Source organism: Ambystoma mexicanum, chromosome 3p (assembly GCF_040938575.1).
Source record: "Ambystoma mexicanum isolate Mex_15411 chromosome 3p, UKY_AmexF1_1, whole genome shotgun sequence".
Lineage (NCBI taxonomy): Eukaryota > Metazoa > Chordata > Amphibia > Caudata > Ambystomatidae > Ambystoma > Ambystoma mexicanum.
In genome coordinates, this window is record NC_090925.1 from 167,142,807 (window position 1) to 167,165,501 (window position 22,695).

General features: G+C 49.2%; 1 protein-coding gene across 2 annotated transcripts in view; it reads left to right on the forward strand.

Annotated features, from left to right (window-relative positions):
• Window positions 1–18,624: 18,624 nt before the first annotated feature.
• LOC138580209 (uncharacterized) overlaps window positions 18,625–22,695 on the forward strand; it is a 113,835-nt gene continuing 109,764 nt past the window's right edge. Inside the window, exon 1 of one of the 2 annotated variants that reach the window (XM_069650562.1) lies at window positions 18,625–18,881. In XM_069650562.1, the coding sequence (XP_069506663.1) occupies window positions 18,803–18,881 (79 nt within the window). In that variant the 5' untranslated portion in view covers window positions 18,625–18,802. The remainder of the gene's footprint in view (window positions 18,882–22,695) is intronic. The other variant, XM_069650563.1, reaches the window with a different exon arrangement.

Consider the following 22,695-nt stretch of genomic DNA (forward strand, 5'->3'; position numbering starts at 1 on the left):
TACTCCGCGTGCCGCTCAGCGGAAAGACGTGAGGCTATGTAGAACCGCCTCCAGTAGCTCCAGTGACTGCAATAGAGGAGAGACTGCAAAGAGGGCAGGGACTGCAGACTGCTTTACTCTGCGCCCTACTCCGCGTTCCGCTCCGCGGAAAGACGTGAGGCTATGTAGAACCGCCTCCAGTAGCTCCAGTGACTGCAATAGAGGAGAGACTGCAAAGAGGGCAGGGACTGCAGACTGCTTTACTCTGCGCCCTACTCCGCGTTCCGCTCCGCGGAAAGACGTGAGGCTATGTAGAACCGCCTCCAGTAGCTCCAGTGACTGCAATAGAGGAGAGACTGCCACTTATTACGTAAGACTACAAACCCACCCAATAACATTCAGCTGATATGATAGAAATGCTGCACACCATCAACCATACTCAAAGCACCCGATATTCCTAATTCAAGAAAAACTTCACAAATGGGAATTGATATGATATGATTGGTTATTTATAACGTGCTTAATACCCTGAGGTTTCAAAGCACGGACCGGGGATTGAACCTGTGTTCCTCTGTGTCGTCTTGCTTCCAAGGCGAGCATGTTGCCCCTGAGCTATCCTCCCGAGACAATCAGGCGATTGTCTTATGCCGAGGGTCAGGACCATGGAAAAAGGTTCAAGGCCTGTCTCCTCTAAGAGTGGCTGCCCCACAGGCCTTTAGACCTCTGGTCAGCTGTAGAGGGGGGGGGAGTTGTGGCCCTGTCAGGGGGAGCAAGGACCCTAGTGGGTTTGTGGGGAGCTAGAGAGCACCCTGTCCGTTGCTCTCTGGGATGTGTGGAGCAGTGTATGTGCATTGGTGACTCTATCTCAGACCTGATGCATATCAGCCTCTGCCTCGTCCTGTCCTTTCTCTTCTCTTTCAGGTGATTCCTGGGATCCAGAGAAGAACTGGGACTACAAGTATCACAATGCACTAGGGTCCAACAGACACGACCTGGCCTGGAGTAAGAGGAACCGACTTCTTACAGAAATGGGAATGCGACCAAAGCTGAAAGGGAGACCAAACACCCACAAGCCAGGCTTGCTAAAGGGGAGCAGTGGAGGAGCAGAGGCGGGGCTATAACAGCAGAGGGTGACACATCACTAGAGGAGATCTGGGAACATTCCCTAAAACTCTTCTGGACAAGACTTACTTGATCTAGGAGGGAAACAGAGAGAAAAAACAAAGCATTAGACCACCTGGCAAGCTGGATGGAAAAGGAGACTGGAAAATGGGCGGGGCTAAATGGCCTTATGAGGGCTTCCTGGGGAAATGCCTGCCCACAAGGAGGGGACATGGGAGGAGTTGGGAGTATTTTAGCCAGAGATTGGCTCCGGAAATCAGCTGACTCGGGTGGCTAATGGAAGCAGAGGGAAGCTTCCAGACAGGAAGAGGAGCGCTATAAAAACCAGCGGAGTCAGTTGTAAGAGTATAGGGGTGAGTTCAGAGGACCACAATCCCAGAGTGGAGTGTGCAGCAGGTGGAGAAGGTCTTGGAGGAGACCTTCGTGTGTTTTGGAGAGAGTGATGATAAGGTTTTAGGATTGAGAGAGTGGCACCAATTTTACCTGTTTCTATTTGTGTTGGTGAGTTTGGGAGAGACAGAAGTAAGACTTGCGTTAAGTGGAGTAAAGCTGGTGGGAGAAAGAGGTTAGTGAGCCGGTTACTGTATCCCTGCCCGTTCACCTGGCCATGACTCATTGAGAGCATTGTCACAGAGTACAGTGCAGTGTCACATGTCCTTGAAATCAGCGCAACACTTTTCAGGAAAGACGCACACTGCCTTCCCTGGCTTTTGGGACCGGAGTGTAGCACGAGAAGGAGTGTTTTAGTGAGCCAGGATTTATCATGACGAAGTGTAAAGAGAAAAAATATCACCTAGTTTCCTGGACAATTGTTTGGTCCAGAATAGCTACTGTCTAACTAGACACCCAAAGATAATGAGCACCACTCTTTATGTGCTGTGTTTGGTGGAAGCCAAGTGGGTTTACATTTCATTCAAGAAAATGGAGTTTAGGAGATTAACACATGCACAAATGCACAGCCTTACTGAAGGACTTTAATCTTCACATTCATGATAAAAATGTCAGTGACGGGATGATTCTGGGCTCGATGTAAAACATGAAATGTGTCCTTATGTGGTTGAAGAACACTTTTGTTATTTGCTCCATGTGCAGTTCATACATCTATGTAGATACAGAATATTGACCAAATTAAAACAGCGCTGTACCATCGCGGAATGACACTTTTCTTATTTTAGGTTCGTTTAAAAATAGAAAAGTGTTGTTCTCAGGAGGAACAAGGCATTTCTTAAAAGCACCACATTCTGTAAAAGAAAGCATGTGGTGTTCTGACATGAAAGCCGAATATCTTGCATTCCCCCGATCTACAGCCTCATAACGGCCCTAGTGACCGTCATCAATGCAGGGCAGATACTACGAGGGCAGTCACCCTGCAGCGCACTCATCCTGCACTTAATAAAAAAGTAGTTAAAATATGGCGTCTGTGAGGTGTCGTTATCTTACACAGCACACCTTATCTTGTATAACCAAAGCATTTTCCAGACAGCAGCACTACTTTTCTGTTTTTTAGCTCACAGCTACTTTTGTAAATCAGAATAAATGCAGACTTTGTAGAAATCCTTGCCGTGACAGTGGTGCACAATCTGCCCTCACAATTATAGTTTTTAGTAGCTTTTGCTGCTGGAAAGCACCACAGCTCTCCTCCAATCAGTGGGAGGAGGGGCACCTTGCACCCCCAGTGGCTCTTTTCAGAGCCAGACCGGGACATTGGCAGGACAATGAGGGTGCTGAGCAGGAGGCCCTGCTCAGCACCTTTATTGTCCTGGCACCAGGACACCTCCCGTTTGGAACTCTCATTGTTGAAGCCCTGGGAAGCACCGCGGCTCTCCCAGGGGCCTGACACGGTGCTCTCTGTCAGCCGAGCATTGAAGTGAGAGCCATTAGGCACTGATGGGAGGGAGGGGGGACTGGCTATTACCCAGGACTTTTGTCCCTTAAGAAATGTGAATGGGGTGATCAGAAGTGAGAAGGGTGCATAAAGCTGCATGCTTTATGAAATAATTACTATTGATTTCAAACCCAAGGAGGATTTGTTAAGCTCACATTAATCTGCATGATACTATTGTAAGTCTGCATGCAGGATAGGGACAATAAAACTAAAGCCATACTCTTATTGCGCAACATATTTCTATTATGATGCATATAGTGCAAAGTTAGTTTATTATGAAACACTAGTTTATCATGTAATGTGGTTTGCTACAAAGAGATTGCCATAAATAAAGTATTATTTAAGCACATGAAATGCAATGCAAAACCTTATAAAATGTCTATATCAACTAAACCTGGGAAGATGTGTTCAGTTGCTTGAATTGTCCACATGCCGGTTTCTCCATTTAACCAAATGTGTGATCCTGGGCAAATTATTTAATCGCACTGTGTCTTATCTGTAGCTCTGTAAGTGATTCACTTATAGCTTATGTTAATATATCATGTTATTATAAATCATAATTTTGCATTTATATAGCGCTATGAACTCTCAGGTATCTGAGCGCTGCTTATTATTACCCACAGTGTGTGGTGCTCATTTATCGACCTCGGAAAGATGAAAGACTGAGCTGCTTATTATTACCCACAGTGTGTGGTGCTCATTTATCGACCTCAGAAAGATGAAAGACTGAGCTGCTTATTATTACCCACAGTGTGTGGTGCCCATTTATCGACCTCAGAAAGATGAAAGACTGAGCTTGGCCCTGCTGGGATTCAAACCTGTGTCAGCAGGCTCTCCACAGATGTCAAAGCAAGCACTCTAGTCACTGTGCTATTTGACTGGCTGGCTGTTATAAAAAAAAGCCGGATGACTAAAGAGTTGCTCAATATATAATAACAGTGCAATTTTGGTATTTTGCACCACAAAGCTATTTGCCACTTGGCTTACTTATGGCAACTTATTCCAAAGTCAGTTCCATGGTGCCTCCAAGTATCAAATACTGATGACGCTCCTTGCAATCTCCTTTTCTGTGAAGTCTCTTCTGTTGGTGCAATCCAAATGCAAATTCGGAGATTTGCAAGTATTTTGCCCCCCACAGCCTGGATAGGCTCTAACAGATGTTGATCAAAAACATTGATTGGGGATGCAACTGATACTCTATGAAATTGCTTGCACTGCTGGGTGTTTCTGATGCACTACCACGTACAAAGTGTCCTGCAAAACCATTTTGTGAAGTTGGCCACCCTAACAATGAGGGTGCCGCCATTCGAGCCGGATCACACGACAAACAGGTGTCCATGTCCCACCCCACTACTGGGCTACTGCAGAAGCCTGGAGCAGTGCGGAACACAGATACCAGACAGTGCTGTGTTCTCTGCCTATAGCTCCAGTCCTGCGCGCATTCACTAGTGTTACTTCAGCAAGTGTCGGAGTGGATCTGGCTACACGAAGAAATGATCTGACTTCTTTCTGAAGACGGACTAGTGAATGCACTCAGGATCTTCAGAAAGTAACGTTCTGGTTGCAGCGCACGCGCCGCTCTGGATCATATGGGGGCCAGGAACAATTGTATGTCGGTTTATGTTGTATTGTGAGTCTTGTCTTGTCACTGGCCTGGAGTGCTTGCTATTGGAATGTTGATGTATGAATGAGCAGCTCAGTAGAATCTTGTGTTAATCTGTGAGTGAATGTTCTAGGAGTGTCAGTTGGGGTCTGAGCTGGGATGATAGGATGGCTGATGGCTCTATTCCTCTGTATGTAGTGTCAGTTACCTATCCCTGTTCCTGTCCTGTCTCATGAACTGCTGTATATAATCAAGAGTAACTGGATTATGTACATACTGTACATTATGTATAATAAATCTCTACCTGGACTAATCTGAGACTCCACAGCTGGTCTGTGTCTGAGTGCTGAGCTGAGTGGCTACAGAAAGACTTTATAACAGCTTAGAATTCATTTTCTAAGGTGCATTTGGGGGGGAAAAGTAGCAGGACTTTTTTAGTGGCTCGCCCCCAACTCTTGCAATGCTGAATACTTCTGTGCCTCCAGTCCTTTCACCCACCTCAGAATGGAGTTGCTGAATGTCAGCTTTCCACACTTCTTTTCTCACAAGCTCAGAATCGGCTGGTCAGTGTGGTTGTTGCTTTCATCTGCCTCTTTATTACATTGGGTTGTGCTCTTCCTCATCACAGTTCTTACACAATGAGGCATGCCGCCCATCAAGACAGAGAGTGAACCTATAATAAAAGAAAAATATATATAAGTGAATAGAATGTTTTTGTAATCCCTCCTCCTAGAGGAGGATACAAAATGGAGGACTGCTATAAGGAATCATGTATCCGCTACCACTGTAATGGCAGGAAGGTTGGCAGCAGGGACAGTAGGGACAGTGGCAGCAAACTGCATCAGGCATCAGTGCTTGGGCCATTGAGACACCATGAAACTAAGGGGGCGCGTAGCAGAGGATATCCCTAGAAAACCCCCACAGATCTTTTCAAAGCTGCACTGCTGACAGTCCCGCACTGAATGAGACTCAGAAGGTGAGTTGAAGACAGAGGACCTGGCCTGGATCAGAAGATTGGAAGCAGGGTTGCATCTGTACTCAGCACTCACACAATTTATTAATTTATTTCTTTGCATTTTTAAAGCGCTCACACAGCCCGTGGGCATCGAGGCGCTGTTACAGGAATTGTTTGTTTTTTAGTTGCATAATTGTTTTTTGTCTTAGTTGCGTATTTATAATGGCTTAAATACCCAGAGGTTCCTAAGCGCGGACCTGTGGATCGAACCTGTGTTGCTCCGTGTCGTCTTCCTTCCAAGGCGAACACGTTGCCACTGAGCTATCCACCCGGAACAAGTGGCCCCCGCCTCTGTGAGACTAATGACCCAGTTGTAAGTCCAGCTATGATTCTTCTTTCTGTTTGGTCCCCCTTGCTCTCGCCACTTCTTGGCTCATCCGTCCATCACTTATCTTCGCTGTTGGTCTATCTCTGTATCGCCCATTGGCAAAAGAGGTTGTTCTCCATTTCCTGTATCTACATCTTGAAGTCTTCTGGAAGCTCTGCATCTCAACAGCATCTGCAGTAGGCACAGGTGCCCTTGCCACTGTCCACTGCTTTCCTGTCTGAGAGATGCCAGCATTCTTTGTCTCTTCCCGTCTCTGCAGTCTGCTCTGCTCTCGAGCACAGCTCTGTTGTCCAGCAGTCCATCTTCTTGGCATGTTCAGGACTCTACCTCCAACTCCCTCCTTCTCACTGGTTTCATCTCCCTTTTCTTTCTCCTGCAGTGTGGTGGGACCTATCACATAGCAAAAGTCATGGAAAAATGACTGGTTTTTCGTTATGTTGTTCACAGGCGTGGATGGCACTACGCCTGAAAACTGGACAAGGAATGATTTAATAAAGCATGCAGGAAAGCATGGAGAAGAATATGTGTAGAAGTCCCTCCAAGTAGAGGAAGCAGGCCCAAAAGACCAAGCAGAGGAATGATGGCGCAGGAAAGCATGGAGACAAATATGCGTAGAAGTCCTGCGAGGTAGAGGAAGGAGGACCAAAAGTCCAAGCGGAGGAATGATGGTACAGAGAAGCATGGAGAAGAATATGTGTAGAAGTCCCTCCAGGTAGATGAAGCAGGACCAAAAGACCAAGCAGAGGAATGATAGTGCAGAGAAGCATGGATAGGAACATGTGTAGATGACCCATCAGGTAGAGGAAGGAGGACAAAAAGACCAAGCAGAGGAATGATGGTACAGAGAAGCATGGAGAAGAATATGTGTAGAAGTCCCTCCAGGTAGAAGAAGGAGGACCAAAAGACCAAGCGGAGGAATGATAGTGCAGAGAAGCATGGATAGGAACATGTGTAGATGACCCATCAGGTAGAGGAAGGAGGACCAAAATGCCAAGCAGAGGAATGATGGTGCAGAGAAGCATGGAGAAGAGCATGTGTAGAAGTCCTTCCAGGTAGAGGAAGGAGTAAAATAAATAAAAGAATAATATATACAAGTGAATAGAATGTTTTTGTAATCCCTTCTCCAGAAGTAGGACACAAAATGGAGGACTGCTATAAGGAATCATGTATCCGTTACTCACTGTAATGGAAGGAAGGTTGGCAGCTGGGACAGAAGGGACATTGGCAGCAAACTGCATCAGGCATCAGTACTTGGGCCAATGAGGCACCAGGAAACTAAGGAGGCAGCGTAGCAGAGGACGTCCCCAGAAAAACCCCCACAGACCTTTACAAAGCTGCACTACTGACAGACATGTGTAGAACTCCCTCCAGGTAGAGGAAGGGGGACCAAAAGACCAAGAAGAGGAATGATGGGGCACAGAAACATGGAGACGAGCATGTGTAGAAGTCCTTCCAGGTAGAGGAAGGAGTACCAAAAGACCAAGCGGATGAATGATGGTGCAGAGAAGCATGGAGAAGAATATCTTCTGAGTGTAGAAGTCCCTCCAGGTAGAGAAAGGAGGACCGGAAGACCAAGCGGGGGAATGAAGGGTGCCGAGAAGCATGGAGAAGAACATGTGTCGAAGTTCCTACAGGTAGAGGAAGGAGGACCAAAAGACCAAGTGGAGGAATGATGATGCAGAGAAGCATGGAGGAATGATGGTGCAGAGAAGCACGGAGAAGTCTATCTTCTGGATGAAGAAGTCCCTACAGGTAGAGGAAGGGGGACCAAAAGGCCAAGCAGAGGAATGATGTTGCAAAGAAGCATGGAGGAATGATGGTGCAGAGAAGCACAGAGAAGTCTATCTTCTGGATGTAGAAGTCCCTACAGGTAGAGGTAGGAGGACTAAAACACCAAGCAGAGGAATGATGGTACAGAGAAGCATGGAGAAGAATATGTGTAGAAGTCCCTCCAGGTAGAGGAATGAGGACCAAAAGACCAAGCAGAGGAATGATGGTACAGAGAAGCATGGATAAAATATCTTCCGAGTGTAGAAGTCCCTGCAGGTATGATATGATATGATAGGTTATTTATAGCGTGCTTAATACCCAGAGTTTTCTAAGCACGGACCCGGGGATCAAACCTGTGGTGCTCCTTGTCGTCTTGTTTCCAAGGTGAGCACGTTGCAGCTGAGCTATCCTCCCGAGGACGGAAGACCAAAAGACCAAGCAGAGGAATGATGGTACAGAGAAGCATGGAGAAGAATATCTTCTGAGTGTAGAAGTCCCTCCGGGTAGAGGAAGGAGGACCTAAAGACCAAGCGAAGGAATGATGGTGCAGAGAAGCATGGAGAAGAATATGCGTAGAAGTCCCGCAAGGTAGAGGAAGGAGGACCTAAAGACCAAGCGAAGGAAAGATGGTGCAGACAAGCATGGAGAAGAATATGCATAGAAGTCCCTCAAGGTAGAGGAAGGAGGACCTAAAGACCAAGCGAAGGAATGATGGTGCAGAGAAGCATGGAGAAGGATGTCTTCTGGCTATAGAAGTCCCTCCTGGTAGAGGGAGGAGGCCCAAACGGCCACGCAGAGGAATGATGTTGCAGACAAGCATGAAGAAGGATTGCTGAATGAGTGTTCACGATGAGGTACTGGTTGGTGCAAGAAATTGATGTTTTGGTGTTAGTGTGCATGTAAGGAGTGAGAGTGATACTAGCAGAGGAGGGGTGAATCAGAGTGAGAGAGAAGGTAACAGAGTGAATGGTGACTGGGAGTGGCTGTAGGTGGAGTGGAAAGTAGCAATGGTGGCATGTAGAGGAGCATGTAATAGTAGTGTGGAGAGGGGAGAGTAATAGTGTTGATACGGGAAAGTAGTATTGATGTGGAGAGGGGAGGAGGATAATGGCAGATAGGGGCAGAGAGTAGAAGTTGCAGGAGAATATCGGAGGGACTTAAGGGTGGAGAGAGAAAGGGAGAGACAAAGAAGTAGAGTGGGTGGAGGAATGGGCGGAGAGGAGAGTGTAGGAGGAGAAAGGCTAGAACATTAGTGTGAGGAGTGCAAGGGTATGAAGGGAAAGGACCAGGTGGCACCAGAGTGTCTCGAAGACACCTCTTCTTCTGCACATGATATTGTGCGACCTATATTAGGATTCACCTAAATTGTTCACAGAGGGAGTCAAATAGAAAGGACATCTGCGCTTAGGCCACTATAAGCAGACAGGCAGAATTTTTGACAGTGGGGGCTACCGCTCTTCAGACAAATCTGGGAGTTCAGGGACGCATGGGCTATGGAGGGAACTACCAGCACAAGAGAGAGGGACAACCCTTAGCGAGCCCCTTTGCAATTTATCTAATAAAAACCCTTAAACTGTCTTCGAGGGTTGGTGTGCTCTTGAGGCCATCTGTGTCACCAGTTTGGGGAGACAGTATTGAAGTGTATGGGATTTTTGACTGTTCCAAGACTTTATTCCAATGATGTGTTTTAGAAAACATGCACAGTTTTTCAATGGTTTACGCTTTTAGATTGTAGTTGTGTGAAGGTCCATGGCCATGCCTTTTTAGAAGTCGTTTTCTGGCAATACTTTATAAAATCTTTGAGAAACACGTGATTGTTTCTGAGCAACTCTTTTGTAGGGAGTGGTGTGGAGGACGTTGACGACATGGGTCTATACATGAAATAGTGAGAATCAAATGTCCCATGCCTGGTTATTGAAATTTCTAGTGGGGTAACCAAGGGGCCGGGCTACCTCCCCAAACTTGCAGAAGGTGGGCAGTGTGGTGAAGAACGCCTGAACACCTTCACTTTGTCCCTCCATAGGGCAGAGGGCAGTCACAGGAGCAGTGACTGTTCCCGCGCCAGTTGCGATGGGCAATGTATTTTGCGGATTTCGCTTTTGTAGTCACATATCGGCCGGGGCAAGAGAACAAGAAAGCCGATATACTATCCAGATATCCAGACCCACCAGCTCTCGTCAACACGGAAACTACTCCCATCGTATCATCGGAAAAGATCATAGGAAGCGTGACTAACACTTTGTTTGAACAAATAAGGAATGGCATAACATCACAAGAATTGTTACGATGGGAAGATCCCAGGAAGGAACGCCGAATATTGGATGGCTTACCATACCAAGGGACCATGGTGTACATACCAACTCGCAACCTGCGCACTAAGGTACTAGAATGGTGCCATGATTCCCCATTGGCCGGGCATCCGGGAGTGAACAAAACTCAAGACTTGATCCAGCGACACTACGGGTGGCCAAATCTTCACAAGGAAGTCCAAGAGTACATTAAGAACTGCGAAGTGCGCTCCCGTAACAAGACAGACCACCAAAAGCCAATGGGGCTGCTTAGGCCTTTACCCACTCCAACGCAACCTTGGCATACAATCTCATTGGATTTTGTTGTTGAGTTACCTCCAGATCAAGGATACACTACAATCTTGGTAGTCATTGACTCTTTTTCCAAATTAGCTCATTTCGTCCCAAGTAAAGGGATACCGACCGCTAGTGAGTTTGCGGATCTCTTTTTGCAACACATAGTCCGTCTGCATGGTGTACCGCAACACATAGTTTCGGACCGAGGCTCCCAGTTTACATCTAGATTCTGGCGTTTATTCTGTAAGAAAATAGGCATCAGTTTACAAATGTCCAGTAGCTACCATCCCGAAACAGACAGGCAAACGGAACGCTTGAATCAGACTTTTGAGCAATACCTGCGTTGTTTTGCCCATAGTACTGAAGGAACTTGGGTCAAAACTCTTTGGTTGGCAGAACTCGCATATAACAATGCAAAGCATGTCTCCACTGGTCATTCTCCGTTCTATATAACATACGGCTACAACCCACGTATTCAGCCTACAGTCGCTCATGTCCCCGATGTCTTACCCTCTGTCCAAGCTAGAATGGAACTGTTAGCACAAACATGGAAACAGGCACATCAGAATTTATTGACTGCTAAAGACTCCAGCAAAAGATACGCAGATAAAAAACGCAGACCCAGCCCAAACTACAAAACAGGTGATAAAGTGTGGCTGTCGACTCGACACTTGCAAATACCAGGGTCACAAAAGTTGAAACCACGGTTCTTAGGACCATTCCGTATCCTGAAAATTGTAAATCCTGTAGCAATGAAACTGCAGTTACCACAGCATATGAAAATCCATCCAGTCTTTCACGTGGCTCTTTTAAAACCTGCTGCTTCCCACATTCGGATGAAGAGGCCACCGCCCGTTATAGTAAAGGGGTTTCCTGAGTATGAGGTTTGGGCTATGTTGAATTCGCGCAAGAGGGGGGGGTGCTACACTACCTGGTTGATTGGGTGGGTTTCGGTCCTGAGGACCGGTCTTGGGAACCTGCTAGCCATATACATGCTCCTCGGCTCTTGCGCCAGTTCCACTCAAATTACCCCACTAAACCCGGCACTTCAGGGAGGGGATGTACTGTCAGAAAGCGTGGGGAAGGAAAGGTAATTGGGGTGGTGGGAGCCACTCTGAGCACCAGATGTCATGTTTGTCCCCACTGCAGGTGTCACTGGTGCTGCACACGGAAAAGAAAGTTAAGGAAAAGCCAAGAAGGGAAGAAACCACACTTCCCAGCATGCTCAGCCTCTAGGACTACAGCCCCGGCAGCCCAGAAACCTCTGCTCCAAGAAACAGGCACACGGGGCCTGACAAGGCTGGAGCCGATGCCCAGACTTATGCGCATGCGCGCAGGAACTCCAGCGCATGCGCGAACCTTCCGAATCTGTTCGCGCTCGTACTTTCCTCCTCCAGGCGGACGCATCTCCGACGACCTCCAGACACAGCATCATACGCGGGGCCAGACCTCGCCTGCATTCCTGTTGCGGCCCCGCGAGACAAGAGATAAGTAAAACTTTACTGATATTCGTCCAATCGGACCCCGCAGTGCATGGACCAGTGTGGGAGGGACCCCGGTTACCCCGCATGACACATTGGGAGATCCAAGGGAATTCTCGCATGATACCCGGTGCTAAAAAAACACTAACCACATGTGGAGCAGCACGCTTCTTGTGCACTGGTACTAATGAGAAAGTCGAGTGCTTGGATAGCAGCATGGTGGAAGGCCATACTAATTATCTTCTTCTTAGCAGGCATTAACGGCGCTTCAGGCGCCCCGAGGCTGCGAGCCCCGACCTCCGAACATTGCCATAAACCATTTGGACACGAACACCAAGCTAAGTGTACCATTCTGTTTTGTGTGATTTATGTTTTACTTTTGAGCAATACAGTCAGCAGTCATTGTTACGCTATGATTTAGTGGGAGTGGATACAGATATTGCATTTATATGTACAAACTGTGAAGGGGCAACTCAGTGCTGTCTACAACTGGGAGCAGATCCTCAGAGGTTACAGGTGTAAACATTGTACAGTATAACTAATTGCCAATGGGTAAACTCAGTGCTGATGCTTAACTGAGCGCTAGAACCTCAGCCAAAAACAAAGGTTATTTGTGTAAGAGTTGTAACAAGGTTCTCAGGACGAGAGCCCTGGAGCATGTTTCCCTTAACTCCCCCTACCTGTCCCAAACCAATCTCCTAATCCTCTATCCGGTGATCCTCTTCTCCCGAAACCTATCCAGTCCAAGGACCCTAACCCTCTTTCCCTCAGGGGGTCGCGGAGGCCTGTGCTTCGTATAAACCAGGCGCCAAGACCGCCTGGGGGAGGTAGGTGTTCGTGCTGCTTCTGCGCCGAGGAACAGGAGAACCCGACAAGGAGGTGGTTGAAGAGAGTAAAGTATGGGCTGGAGAACATCAGCAGAAGGTGGTTGGAGAGAATAAGGTTGACGGTGGAGAATGTCACAAGGAGGTGATTGGAGAAGGTAAAGTATGGGAGGAGGGTGGAGAACATCACAAGGATGCGATTGGAGAAAGTAAAGTATGGGCTGGAGAACATCAGCAGGAGATGGTTGGAGAGAGTAAGGAGGAGGGTGGAGAACATCACAAGGAGGAGTTTGGAGAAAGTAAAGTATGGGCTGGAGAACATCAGCAGGAGGTGGTTGCAGATATTAATGTGGAGAACATCACAAGGAGGTGATTGGAGAAAGTAAGGTATAAGTTAAAAATCAGCAGCAGGAGGTGGTTGGAGACATTAAGGAGGAGAGTGACGAACATTACCAGAAGGTGAATGGAGACAGTAGGTATAGGTTGGAGAACATCAGCAGGAGGTGGTTCGAGAGAGTAAGGAGGAGGGTGGAGAACATCACAAAAAGGGTATTGGAGAAAGTAAAGTATGGGCTAGAAAACATCAGCAGGTGATGGTTAGAGAGAGTAAGGAGGAGGGTGAAGAAGATCACCAGGAGAGATTGGAGAAAGTACAGTATAGTTTAAAAATCAGCAGCAGGTGTTGGTTGGAGAGAGTAAGGAGGAGGTTAAAGAACATCACCAGGAGTGATTGACGAATGTACGGTGTAGGTTGGAGAACATCAGCAGGAGGTGGTTCGGGAGGGAAAGGAAGAAGTTGGAGAACACTGGTAGTGGGTGGTTGGAGAGACTAAGGTGGAGGTTGGAGAACATCAGAAGGGGGCATGAGGAGAGAATCAACACTGCCAGGAAGATGTGGTGGAAGAAGTGAAGAAGAGAAGGCAGAGGGTTGCAATAGAGAGCAGGTGGCAGAGGAAGACAAGGAGTAGGTTGAACATGATGACCAAGGGGATTGACAGCCCAGGAGAATTCAAGGTGTCTGTCTGAGCCCAATGTGAGACAATGGGGGAGAACTTGGTTGATAGGGGTTGGGCCCACTGTGAGAGGAGGAACGAGATGTCGGGACAGTGATGAGGAGGGCCAGCACCAGATACCAGATGATTCCAGACTAGGAGATGCTCTTCAACTCGCCTAAAACCCCTTGAGCGAAGACTCCAATTTCCCTAGAGGATGAAAACAAGATTCTAACAGCCACAAGAGCACTTAGGAACTGAAGGCCCAACCTGGTCTGAAGCCTAAAACTGAGAGAGAAGAAGGGAGCGAGAAACCCATAAATCTGGAACAGAGAGCAAGAGAAAGGTGTGGAAACCTGTAAACCCATGAGAGAGAGAGAAGATGGATCTGGGAATCCTACAAGCCTGAGACAGAAAAAGGGAGAGAGAGAGTGACAAAGGAGTCAGGAAACCTACAGCCGGAGACAGAGGGTGCATGAAACCTACAGCCGGAGACAGAGGGTGCATGAAACCTACAGCCAGAGACAGACGGTGCGGGAAACCAATAAGCCTGATACTGAGAGAGAAGAAGAGTGTGGAAAACCCTTAAGCCCCAGACTAAGATGAAAAACAATGTTGCAGGAACCCTTACACAGGACTTGAGTCGGCCAAGAAGGTTCCCGAGAAGCGGTGCAGTAGGGGGTGGAGATCCTCTCTCCCTGTCATCCCTAACTTCAGGATACATCGGACATCAGAATCCAATGTTCTTGAGTTGCCAATTCGCCTGTCCTCAGAGGCACTGCTAGCGGGGGCTTGTGGTGCTATATACGGGTCTGTTGGATGTAGCCCTGGGTAGACGCTCAGTCCTGTCAGTCCCGACATTAGCTAGCCCCAGATTTTTCCAGACCTAGCAACACCCCTGCCTGTCCTTCCACTATTTCTTTGGGGTAATTTGTGCTCTACTTTATGATCCCTGCCCCCTCTTGACAGAGCTACTGCCGGGCTACTATGCAAGTCTATGCAAAAGGGATGAGCATACTCGTCCTTGGCACTTCAGGGGTTAAAAGGTTCACGTTTCTAATGGCCGCCCATTAACAGGCAAACAGCAGGAGCTCCATAATTTCACCACAGTCTTAAGTTTTCCACAAAGGTGCTGGGGGAGTGGGAATTTTGTTTGGAAACTGGTCGCTCGGGGTTCTATTGAGACAAGAGGCCAGACGAACTTTACATTTTTGTGAAGGAGTGGGGGGGGGGGGGATTAGCTGACTGCGTGTCGGATTTTCTTCACGCAGTGCGACAAGGCGTGTTGCAAGAAGGACAGAAGCCAGCACGAAGGCACCCCCACCTAGTTGTGGAAAAGAAATTATGAAAAAACAGCTCCCGATGCTACAACAAAAAAAGGAAATGTAAGAGCTGGGCTGTATAGCATCGCAAATGGATTGCGGACAACTTAAGCCTTCTAAGAAGAGCCGCAGATTGCGACATTAGTGCCACCATTAAGGCACCACAAATTCACCTCCCAATCCAGAGCAGTGTTGTTCCGCAGCCTGGCATATCATGCTGCATCCTATCAACCAAAGCCAATGCAAAGGCAAGTGACGTCACACAGATCTGCCACGGTCTTTGGCACAAAATGCACAAATGCGCTTAACTTAAATGGCGCCACCCAGAGCCAGATTGACTGCAAGCAATGGAGCAAAGGGGCACTTGGGGTCTGTGGGGTCCCACTTCCAGGCTCTCACCAAGTGTCAAATGCACCGGTTCCCCCTGCCCTCCCCACCCCAACCCCCCCCCCCATTTTACAGTCAGGTCCTGCCTACATTGTGTTTGCCGGAACCCCTATTGAGAAAGAGGGGTGTAGTGGCAATGGAGGTGCATCATGATACCACCCATGGCACATCAAGGGAGCAGCTCTGCAGCGTCACTTCTGTCTGTATCAGGGTCAAAGGGCATTTGACATCATTTCCTGTGGTGTCCTCACATGTGTGATGTCACTTCTGCTACCACCAGCATTTTGATTAATTTGTACCTGTGTTCCCATAACTGGAACCCCATACCACCAGAAATGCTGCCCAGGCCAAAGGTGTCTGGCTTGAAAGCTGCCCTTAAGAACCATGGAGGAGCCCTGTGTGGCTTTCACTCCCCACAATGATTCCATAACAAGCCTGCACTGGCTCTTTGTGCAGCCGCCTATACCTGTAAATGCTGTAATTACTCAAGGTGTGTCTTGTTCTTTTCCCTTTCCCTGTCTCCAGTGGCTTCACCACCGGCATCTGGTGAAAGGCGTGAACTACTTTCTCCTCTACCTCCGGCTTCCATGCAGCCACCTCTCCTGCTCCCTTCGCTGCCTTGCCTCTGTTCACCCCTGACAAGGTTTCTAGACAAGTCTATGAAAGTCTTGTCAATACAGCTTCTTCCCTGTTCTTCCAAAACCATCAAGGACCACAATGACACCCTCGCTCCAGCCATGGCCAACTTCTGCAACCACTCTTTCGCCACTGGAACCTTCCTCTACCCCCTGAAGCACTCTCTTGTGCACGCTTTTCTCAAGAAACCCTCAGCTGGCCCCTGTTGCCCAGCTATCGCTGATCTCCATTACTCCTTTCCTGGGCAAACTCTTGGAAAAGCTGATCATCTTCCAGCTTAATCTTCACTCTGAATCTGTTGGTTGTCTCCATGACCATCGGTCTGGCTTCAGAGCAGTCAGAAGCATGGAAACTGCTCTCCTGAACATCCGTGAAGACCTGCTCTCTAACCTTGATGCTAATCACCCCTCTGTCCTCATCTTACTTGATCTCCCTTCCGCTTTCAACACACCAACCATGCCACTCTGCTCAATCGGCTCTGTGATAACCTGGGTATCACTGATCAGGCTCTGGCCTGGCTGACCTCTTTCCTCTTGGACCGATCCTCCCAGGTCCAACTTGGTTCCTTCCTCTCTTCTATATCACTCTCTACCTGTGGTGTTCCCCAGGGGTCTAACCTTTCTCCCTGGCTGTTCAACCAATACCTGGCACCTCTCACCCACCGCATTGCTGCTCTCTGCTCCAACTTTCAATGCTACGCGGATCACGCTCAGCTTGCTTTCAGGTTCCCCCCTGCTGACTCCTCTCCCTCTCTCGTCGCAGATTGTAGCTCCGCAATCCAGGAGTGGTGTGCTGCCAATGATCTCTGCCTTATTGACAGTAAAATGGAGATCCTCCTCATCGGCACACCTGCAACTTCCTTTCCTGTCACTCTCTGGCCGGCCACTCTTGGCCCTCTTCCTGCTCCCACCTGTGAGGCTAAAAACCTTGCGTCATCATCGATTCTACACATTCCTTCTATCCTCACATCTCTGATGTCTCTGAGAAGTCACACTACCAGCTGCACCTCTTCAGACATATTCTTCCTTTCCTCACCTTCCCCCAGAAGCTCACTGTCTGCAGAGCTCCGGTTCTCTCTAGGCTGCACTACTGCAACAGCCTCTTTTTAAATCTTCCTGCCTCTACTCTCTGTCCGCTACAGCTCATCTAGAACAGGATTGTGAGACTTGCCCTCGGACTCAAGCCCAAGGCATTGTATCTCGCCAGCCCTGATATCTCTCCATTGGCTCCCAGTGGCTGCAAGGATCAAGTTCAAGACCCTCTGCATTGTCCATAAGGCCTTCTGGGGCCTCGGACTGCAATACCTCCAACTTTCTCTTCGGAAATATCTTCCTACTCGAGCTCTTCGCTCCTCCACCTCCAACTCCTTGAGGGTCAGTCACTTCTCCAAGCAATGAATTGGGGGCAGATCTCTTTCTTCGTCTGGCGTCTCCCTCTGGTACAGCCTCCCTGTCTCTCTGAAACTTGAGCAGAACCATCTCTGGTTCCGGAAGCACCTCAAGACCTTCCTCTCCCCTGCTGATTTCCTGTCTTATATTGCACTGGTCACCTGGCTACCCTCTAAATTCGGGCCCAGGTCCCTGCCCACCCAGTTGCACCCCTGCACTGCCTCGGCATCCCTTGCACTTTGGTCAGTATCTGCAACCCTACAGTCCCCTTACCTGCACTTATTAGACACCTGCTGTCTGCACTTTAACCCTCGCACTTGCCACTTGCTGGCCGCACTACTTGTTGTTTATCCCATGTCGGCACTTGCCCGTTCTCCCCTCCCTCCTGGCACTTTTCCCCTCCCCTCTCCTCTGCACTTGCACGATCTCATTGTCACTGGGCCTAGTAAAATCGTTGTCTTTGTCCTCCCTTTGTTCCCCCTCCCTTGCCTCGTCGCCCCTTGGAACACTTGTATATAGGCGCGTTATAAATACCATATCATAACTACTCTAGCAGGCCTGTGTAAAGCAGCCAGCAATTGTGTTGCTCCGGCCCTGTGCACAGTACTTCTCGGGGAGCCCTTTTCATGCTCAGTAAGTACAGGGGTTCGCAACTCGTACGGACGTTCTTCTATGTGGCGAATATCTGTTCCGTCTCCACTGCCCCACTCCACTGTAACGCTCCTCACTCATCCAGCAAATGCACCCAATCAGAGGAACTGTTCAGAATCTGCAAGTGTGGAAAGACGACCCCTAATCCCCACCTTCCTTTCCTGATCCCCCCCCCACCCTCTCCCGCTTTTACCTTACCCCATCACACAAGATATGAACTGGGATTATGTCAACACTGGCCCTGGGCTCTTACTGTCCGGCTACATCTGTTCTGCCCATGGCCTTAATTTGCTCCTATATTATGATGTACCCATGGTGTACATCAGCCAGCCAATCCCCCCCCCCCCCCGCCCCTCCCACGAGCCTCTGTTCTGGGAGTGCCTCCTCTGGCTCTCGAATGAATACGAATGCCCCCGTTGCTCGGGTGAATCGATGCAGCCTTTCCGGAGAGCAGGCAGGACTCAGTGCCACCTGCCACTGTCATTGTCCAGGAGTGAGAGTTAAGCCACTCCTGAGCCGCACTCGTGTACACATAAAAGGAGGGCCCCTCCTACCCCGGCTGGATTGAGAGAGGGTGGCACGGTGACAGGCAGGCACGCCCCATCCAGGGACTGCAGGACACACCACCTAAAAGCGGGTGGGCAGCCGATCCAGGTACGGTACCGCGCTGCACCCAGAGTGCTGTGGACACTCTCCATCGCCAGAACAGGCGGACGCATCAACCCAGTGGCAGACGTTTGACCCTGAGACAGACGGACGCTCTATTGAGAGACAGCCAGGACGACCCCCTCCCACCCTCAGCCGAGCCGCAGCAAAGGTCCGCTTCCAGGCACTATGTGGGTGTCCGCCCTGCCAGTGCTGTGGGCACTGTCAGCTGCCGCCGTGGACTTTAATGAGGGACACAGCACAGCAGGTGAGTTCCTTTCCCTCCAGCATTTAGGAATAGGCTGCAGGCAGCTCGTGCCGGGATGTAACCCGTGTAGGCACTGGTGCTATGATGCTGGGTCGCCACGAGCTTGTCCTGGTTGTGTTTGCCTGTTTATTTAGGTGTGGCCGGCTCGAGCTCTCACTAAAGGTTGTTTGAAAAAGGCACAATGACCCACCATTTTGGTAAAAGGTTCTTGATAGCCCTTCTACTGAGATCACAGGGGTTAAAGGTCTTGTGATTTTACTTCCGCTGTAGATGTAGCACACTGGCAGGGGTACAGGAGGGGGGCAGTGCAGTGTGTGTGTGTCCTCCCGAAGCAGGGGCATTCTTCAGCCCTGCTTATCGGAGGCTCAGGTGGTCTGCTCTGGATTAGAAAGGCTGGCCCCAACCTCATTTAGAAAGTGCCACTTGCCTTGGGCCAATTGGTAATCGACTGAAAAGTTCCTGGCCATCCATAGACTTCAATTGGATAATCCTCCTCCAAGCATTTCTACATCCGTCCATTGAAAACATTTGAATCCTCATTAATTTCAATGGGATTACGATCAACAAAAGCCACTGGCTTTACCAGCCTCGGAGACTCAACAGGAGTAGACATCAGACCACATCCAGGCAGCAGCTGGCCTAGCACCCTCCCCCTCCCCCCACAGAGCCCAGTGCCTGTTGGGGTCACTCTGGTGTGCTCAATGGGTGACCCACCGGGTGTAACAAAGGTGCCTATCTCTACTTCAGTTTGTGCTCCAGTGATGCACCTCAGTTGGGCAATGGGCACTCTGGTGCCATCACCGCACAAAGGCGCACTAACACAGACCTGGTGCCACAAGTGAGACCCACAAGGAGCTCTGCCAACGCACTTGAACCATCACCTGCAGCCGCCCTGCTCTTCTAGAATGGTGGCACCCACAGTTCTCTGGCAATGCACCTCACTCCTGCAGAGCGGACCCTGCCACCACTGACACCGAGCCATGCCACCCTGTCCTGCACGTAACCAATCAAAACAGTCTTCCGCTGATTCCGGCGCTCCTCACTGTAGCGTGGTGATGTGGACGTAAGCAGCGGAGCAAAAGGTCTATTACCCTTAGACTGTAAAGGGAAACGGAACTGCGCAACTGATTCTTTCGACCTAGTGACGGTCCGCGCTCTGCTTGAAAGTAAGACAATTTACACAGTCAGCAAAGAGTATGTTAAAGCTTTGAAGCCAGTTTCAATCATGAAGTGCACACATATGTTGGTTTGGCTTAGCGTTTGTTTATTCCAAAAAGAAAATGTTTGGTTGAATTATAAGTTTCATTCAATTCAATACTGTCACTTCACAGTTTCAGTCTATTCCCAGTCTATTCCCCAGACTGGGAATAGACTGAAACTGTGAAGTAACAGTATTGAATTGAATGGAATTTATAATTCAAACAAATATGTTCTCTGAGAATAGACCAGCACCGAGGCCCGCACACAGCTGTGCTAGTGTACCCTAAGGGGGGGGGGGGGCTACACACAGTTCTTTCAAAGCAGCTCAAACCTGACCTGAGGAACCCCCTCTGTTCCAGTGCGGAGCCCGCACATGCTGTGTCAGTGCACCCCAGGGGGGCCCTCCACACAGCTCTTCCAAAGCAGCTCAAACCTGACCTGAGCAACCCCCTCTGTCCCAGCACCGAGGCCCGCACACAGCTGTGCTAGTGTACCCTAAGGGGGGCCTACACACAGCTCTTCCAAAGCAGCTCAAACCTGACCCGAGGAACCCCCTCTGTTCCAGTGAGGAGCCCGCACATGCTGTGCCCAAGCGACCCGATCATGACAGACAAGGCATTGCCCCTTAATTCCAGCGCTGGACACAGGGCTCCCCAGATGCACCTCACCCTGCTGTTCCACTAACGTGTCACGTACCTAGCTGCCTGTGACAAGGCACCCCCAACATGGAACTGCAGCTTGAGGCCCACTAGGAAGGCCCACCCAAAGCTCTGCCAGTGCGCCTCCACTCTACCTTGTTCCAGCACAGGGCACAGGCCTCTCCTTCCCCTCGCCTTAGTGAGTTGTAACGAGGTCACAGGCGTGTTGTTTTCATGGTGCTTGAAACCTTTTTGTTTGGGTGGAGAGGAACTCCCTCGCCTCGCTTGGGCGAGGGTTCCTTTGGGAGATCCCTTCCTCTGCCGCTCCTTGGCCCCCTTGCCTTTCAAGCATTTGAGCTGGCTGAGGGCGTGGGTCGGGTGTACAATGATTGGCGGAAGTTCTTTGCCAACATCCAGGCCAGCTCTGAATAGCTTGCGCCGGAGGCTGGGTATGCGCCCCCGGGGGACAAGCCTTACAGCCATGCTGTGCGCCTTCCGAAAGCCCGGGGAGGACCGCAGACAGCAGAGGGAGAGGCGAATTAAGGACGCCTCACCGAGCTGGTAATAATAGTAAGGTTAACAATCACCCACGGGACAGTTTAAACATGCTGATGCGGCGTGTATCACACACCATCATAAGCAGTTAACACATATGTGCCCGGCATAATGAAGGCCCCCACGTAGCACCAACAGTCTCTCCTGCAGCTCCCGCATAACCCTTAACAGAAACCCTCTAAGAGACCCTCACATAGCCCTCAGCAATGCCTCGCATAGCCTAAAAAATCCCTGCCATTATCCTTAACCGACCCGTACAAAGTCTCCAAGAGACTCTGGCATAACCCTCAACGGTGCATCTCGTGTCCCTCAACAGCCTCTCACATAGCCCCAGCAGTCCCTCCTATACCTCTCAGCCATCTGCCACATAGCCCATACCATTCCTATGCACAGCCCTTAAATTCCCTCACAAACCTCCAACAGTCCCTCCTATAGCTCTCAACCATCTCCCACATAGCCCATAACATTCCTATGCATAGCCCTTAAATTCCTGCACAAACCTCCAAAAGTCCCTCCTATAGCTCTCAACCATCTCCCACATACCCATACCATTCCTATGCACAGCCCTTAATTTCCCTCACAAACCTCCAACAGTCCCTCCTATAGCTCTCAACCATCTCCCACATAGCCCATAACATTCCTATGCATAGCCCTTAAATTCCTGCACAAACCTCCAAAAGTCCCTCCTATAGCTTTCAACCACCTCCCACATACCCATACCATTCCTATGCACAGCCCTTAAATTCCCTCACAAACCTACAACAGTCCCTCCTATAGCTTTCAACCATCTCCCACATACCCATACCATTCCTATGCATAGCCCTTAAATTCCCTCACAAACCTACAACAGTCCCTCCTATAGCTCTCAACCATCTCCCACATACCCATACCATTCCTATGCACAGCCCTTAATTTCCCTCACAAACCTACAATAGTCCCTCCTATAGCTCTCAACCATCTCCCACATACCCATACCATTCCTATGCATAGCCCTTAAATTCCCTCACAAACCTCCAAAAGTCCCTCCTATAGCTCTCAACCATCTCCCACATACCCATACCATTCCTATGCACAGCCCTTACATTCCCTCACAAACCTACACCAGTCCCTCCTATAGCTCTCAACCATCTCCCACATTGCCCATAACATTCCTATGCATAGCCCTTAAATTCCCTCACAAACCTCCAAAAGTCCCTCCTATAGCTCTCAACCATCTCCCACTTTGCCCTTAATATTCCTATGCATAGCCCTTGAAATACCCTCACACACCTCCAACAGTCCCTCCCATAGCTCTCAACCATCTCCCACATAGCCCTTACCATTCCTATGCACATCCCTTAAATTCCCTCACAAACCTACAACAGTCCCTCCCATAGCTCTCAACCATCTCCCACATAGCCCATACCATTCCTATGCACAGC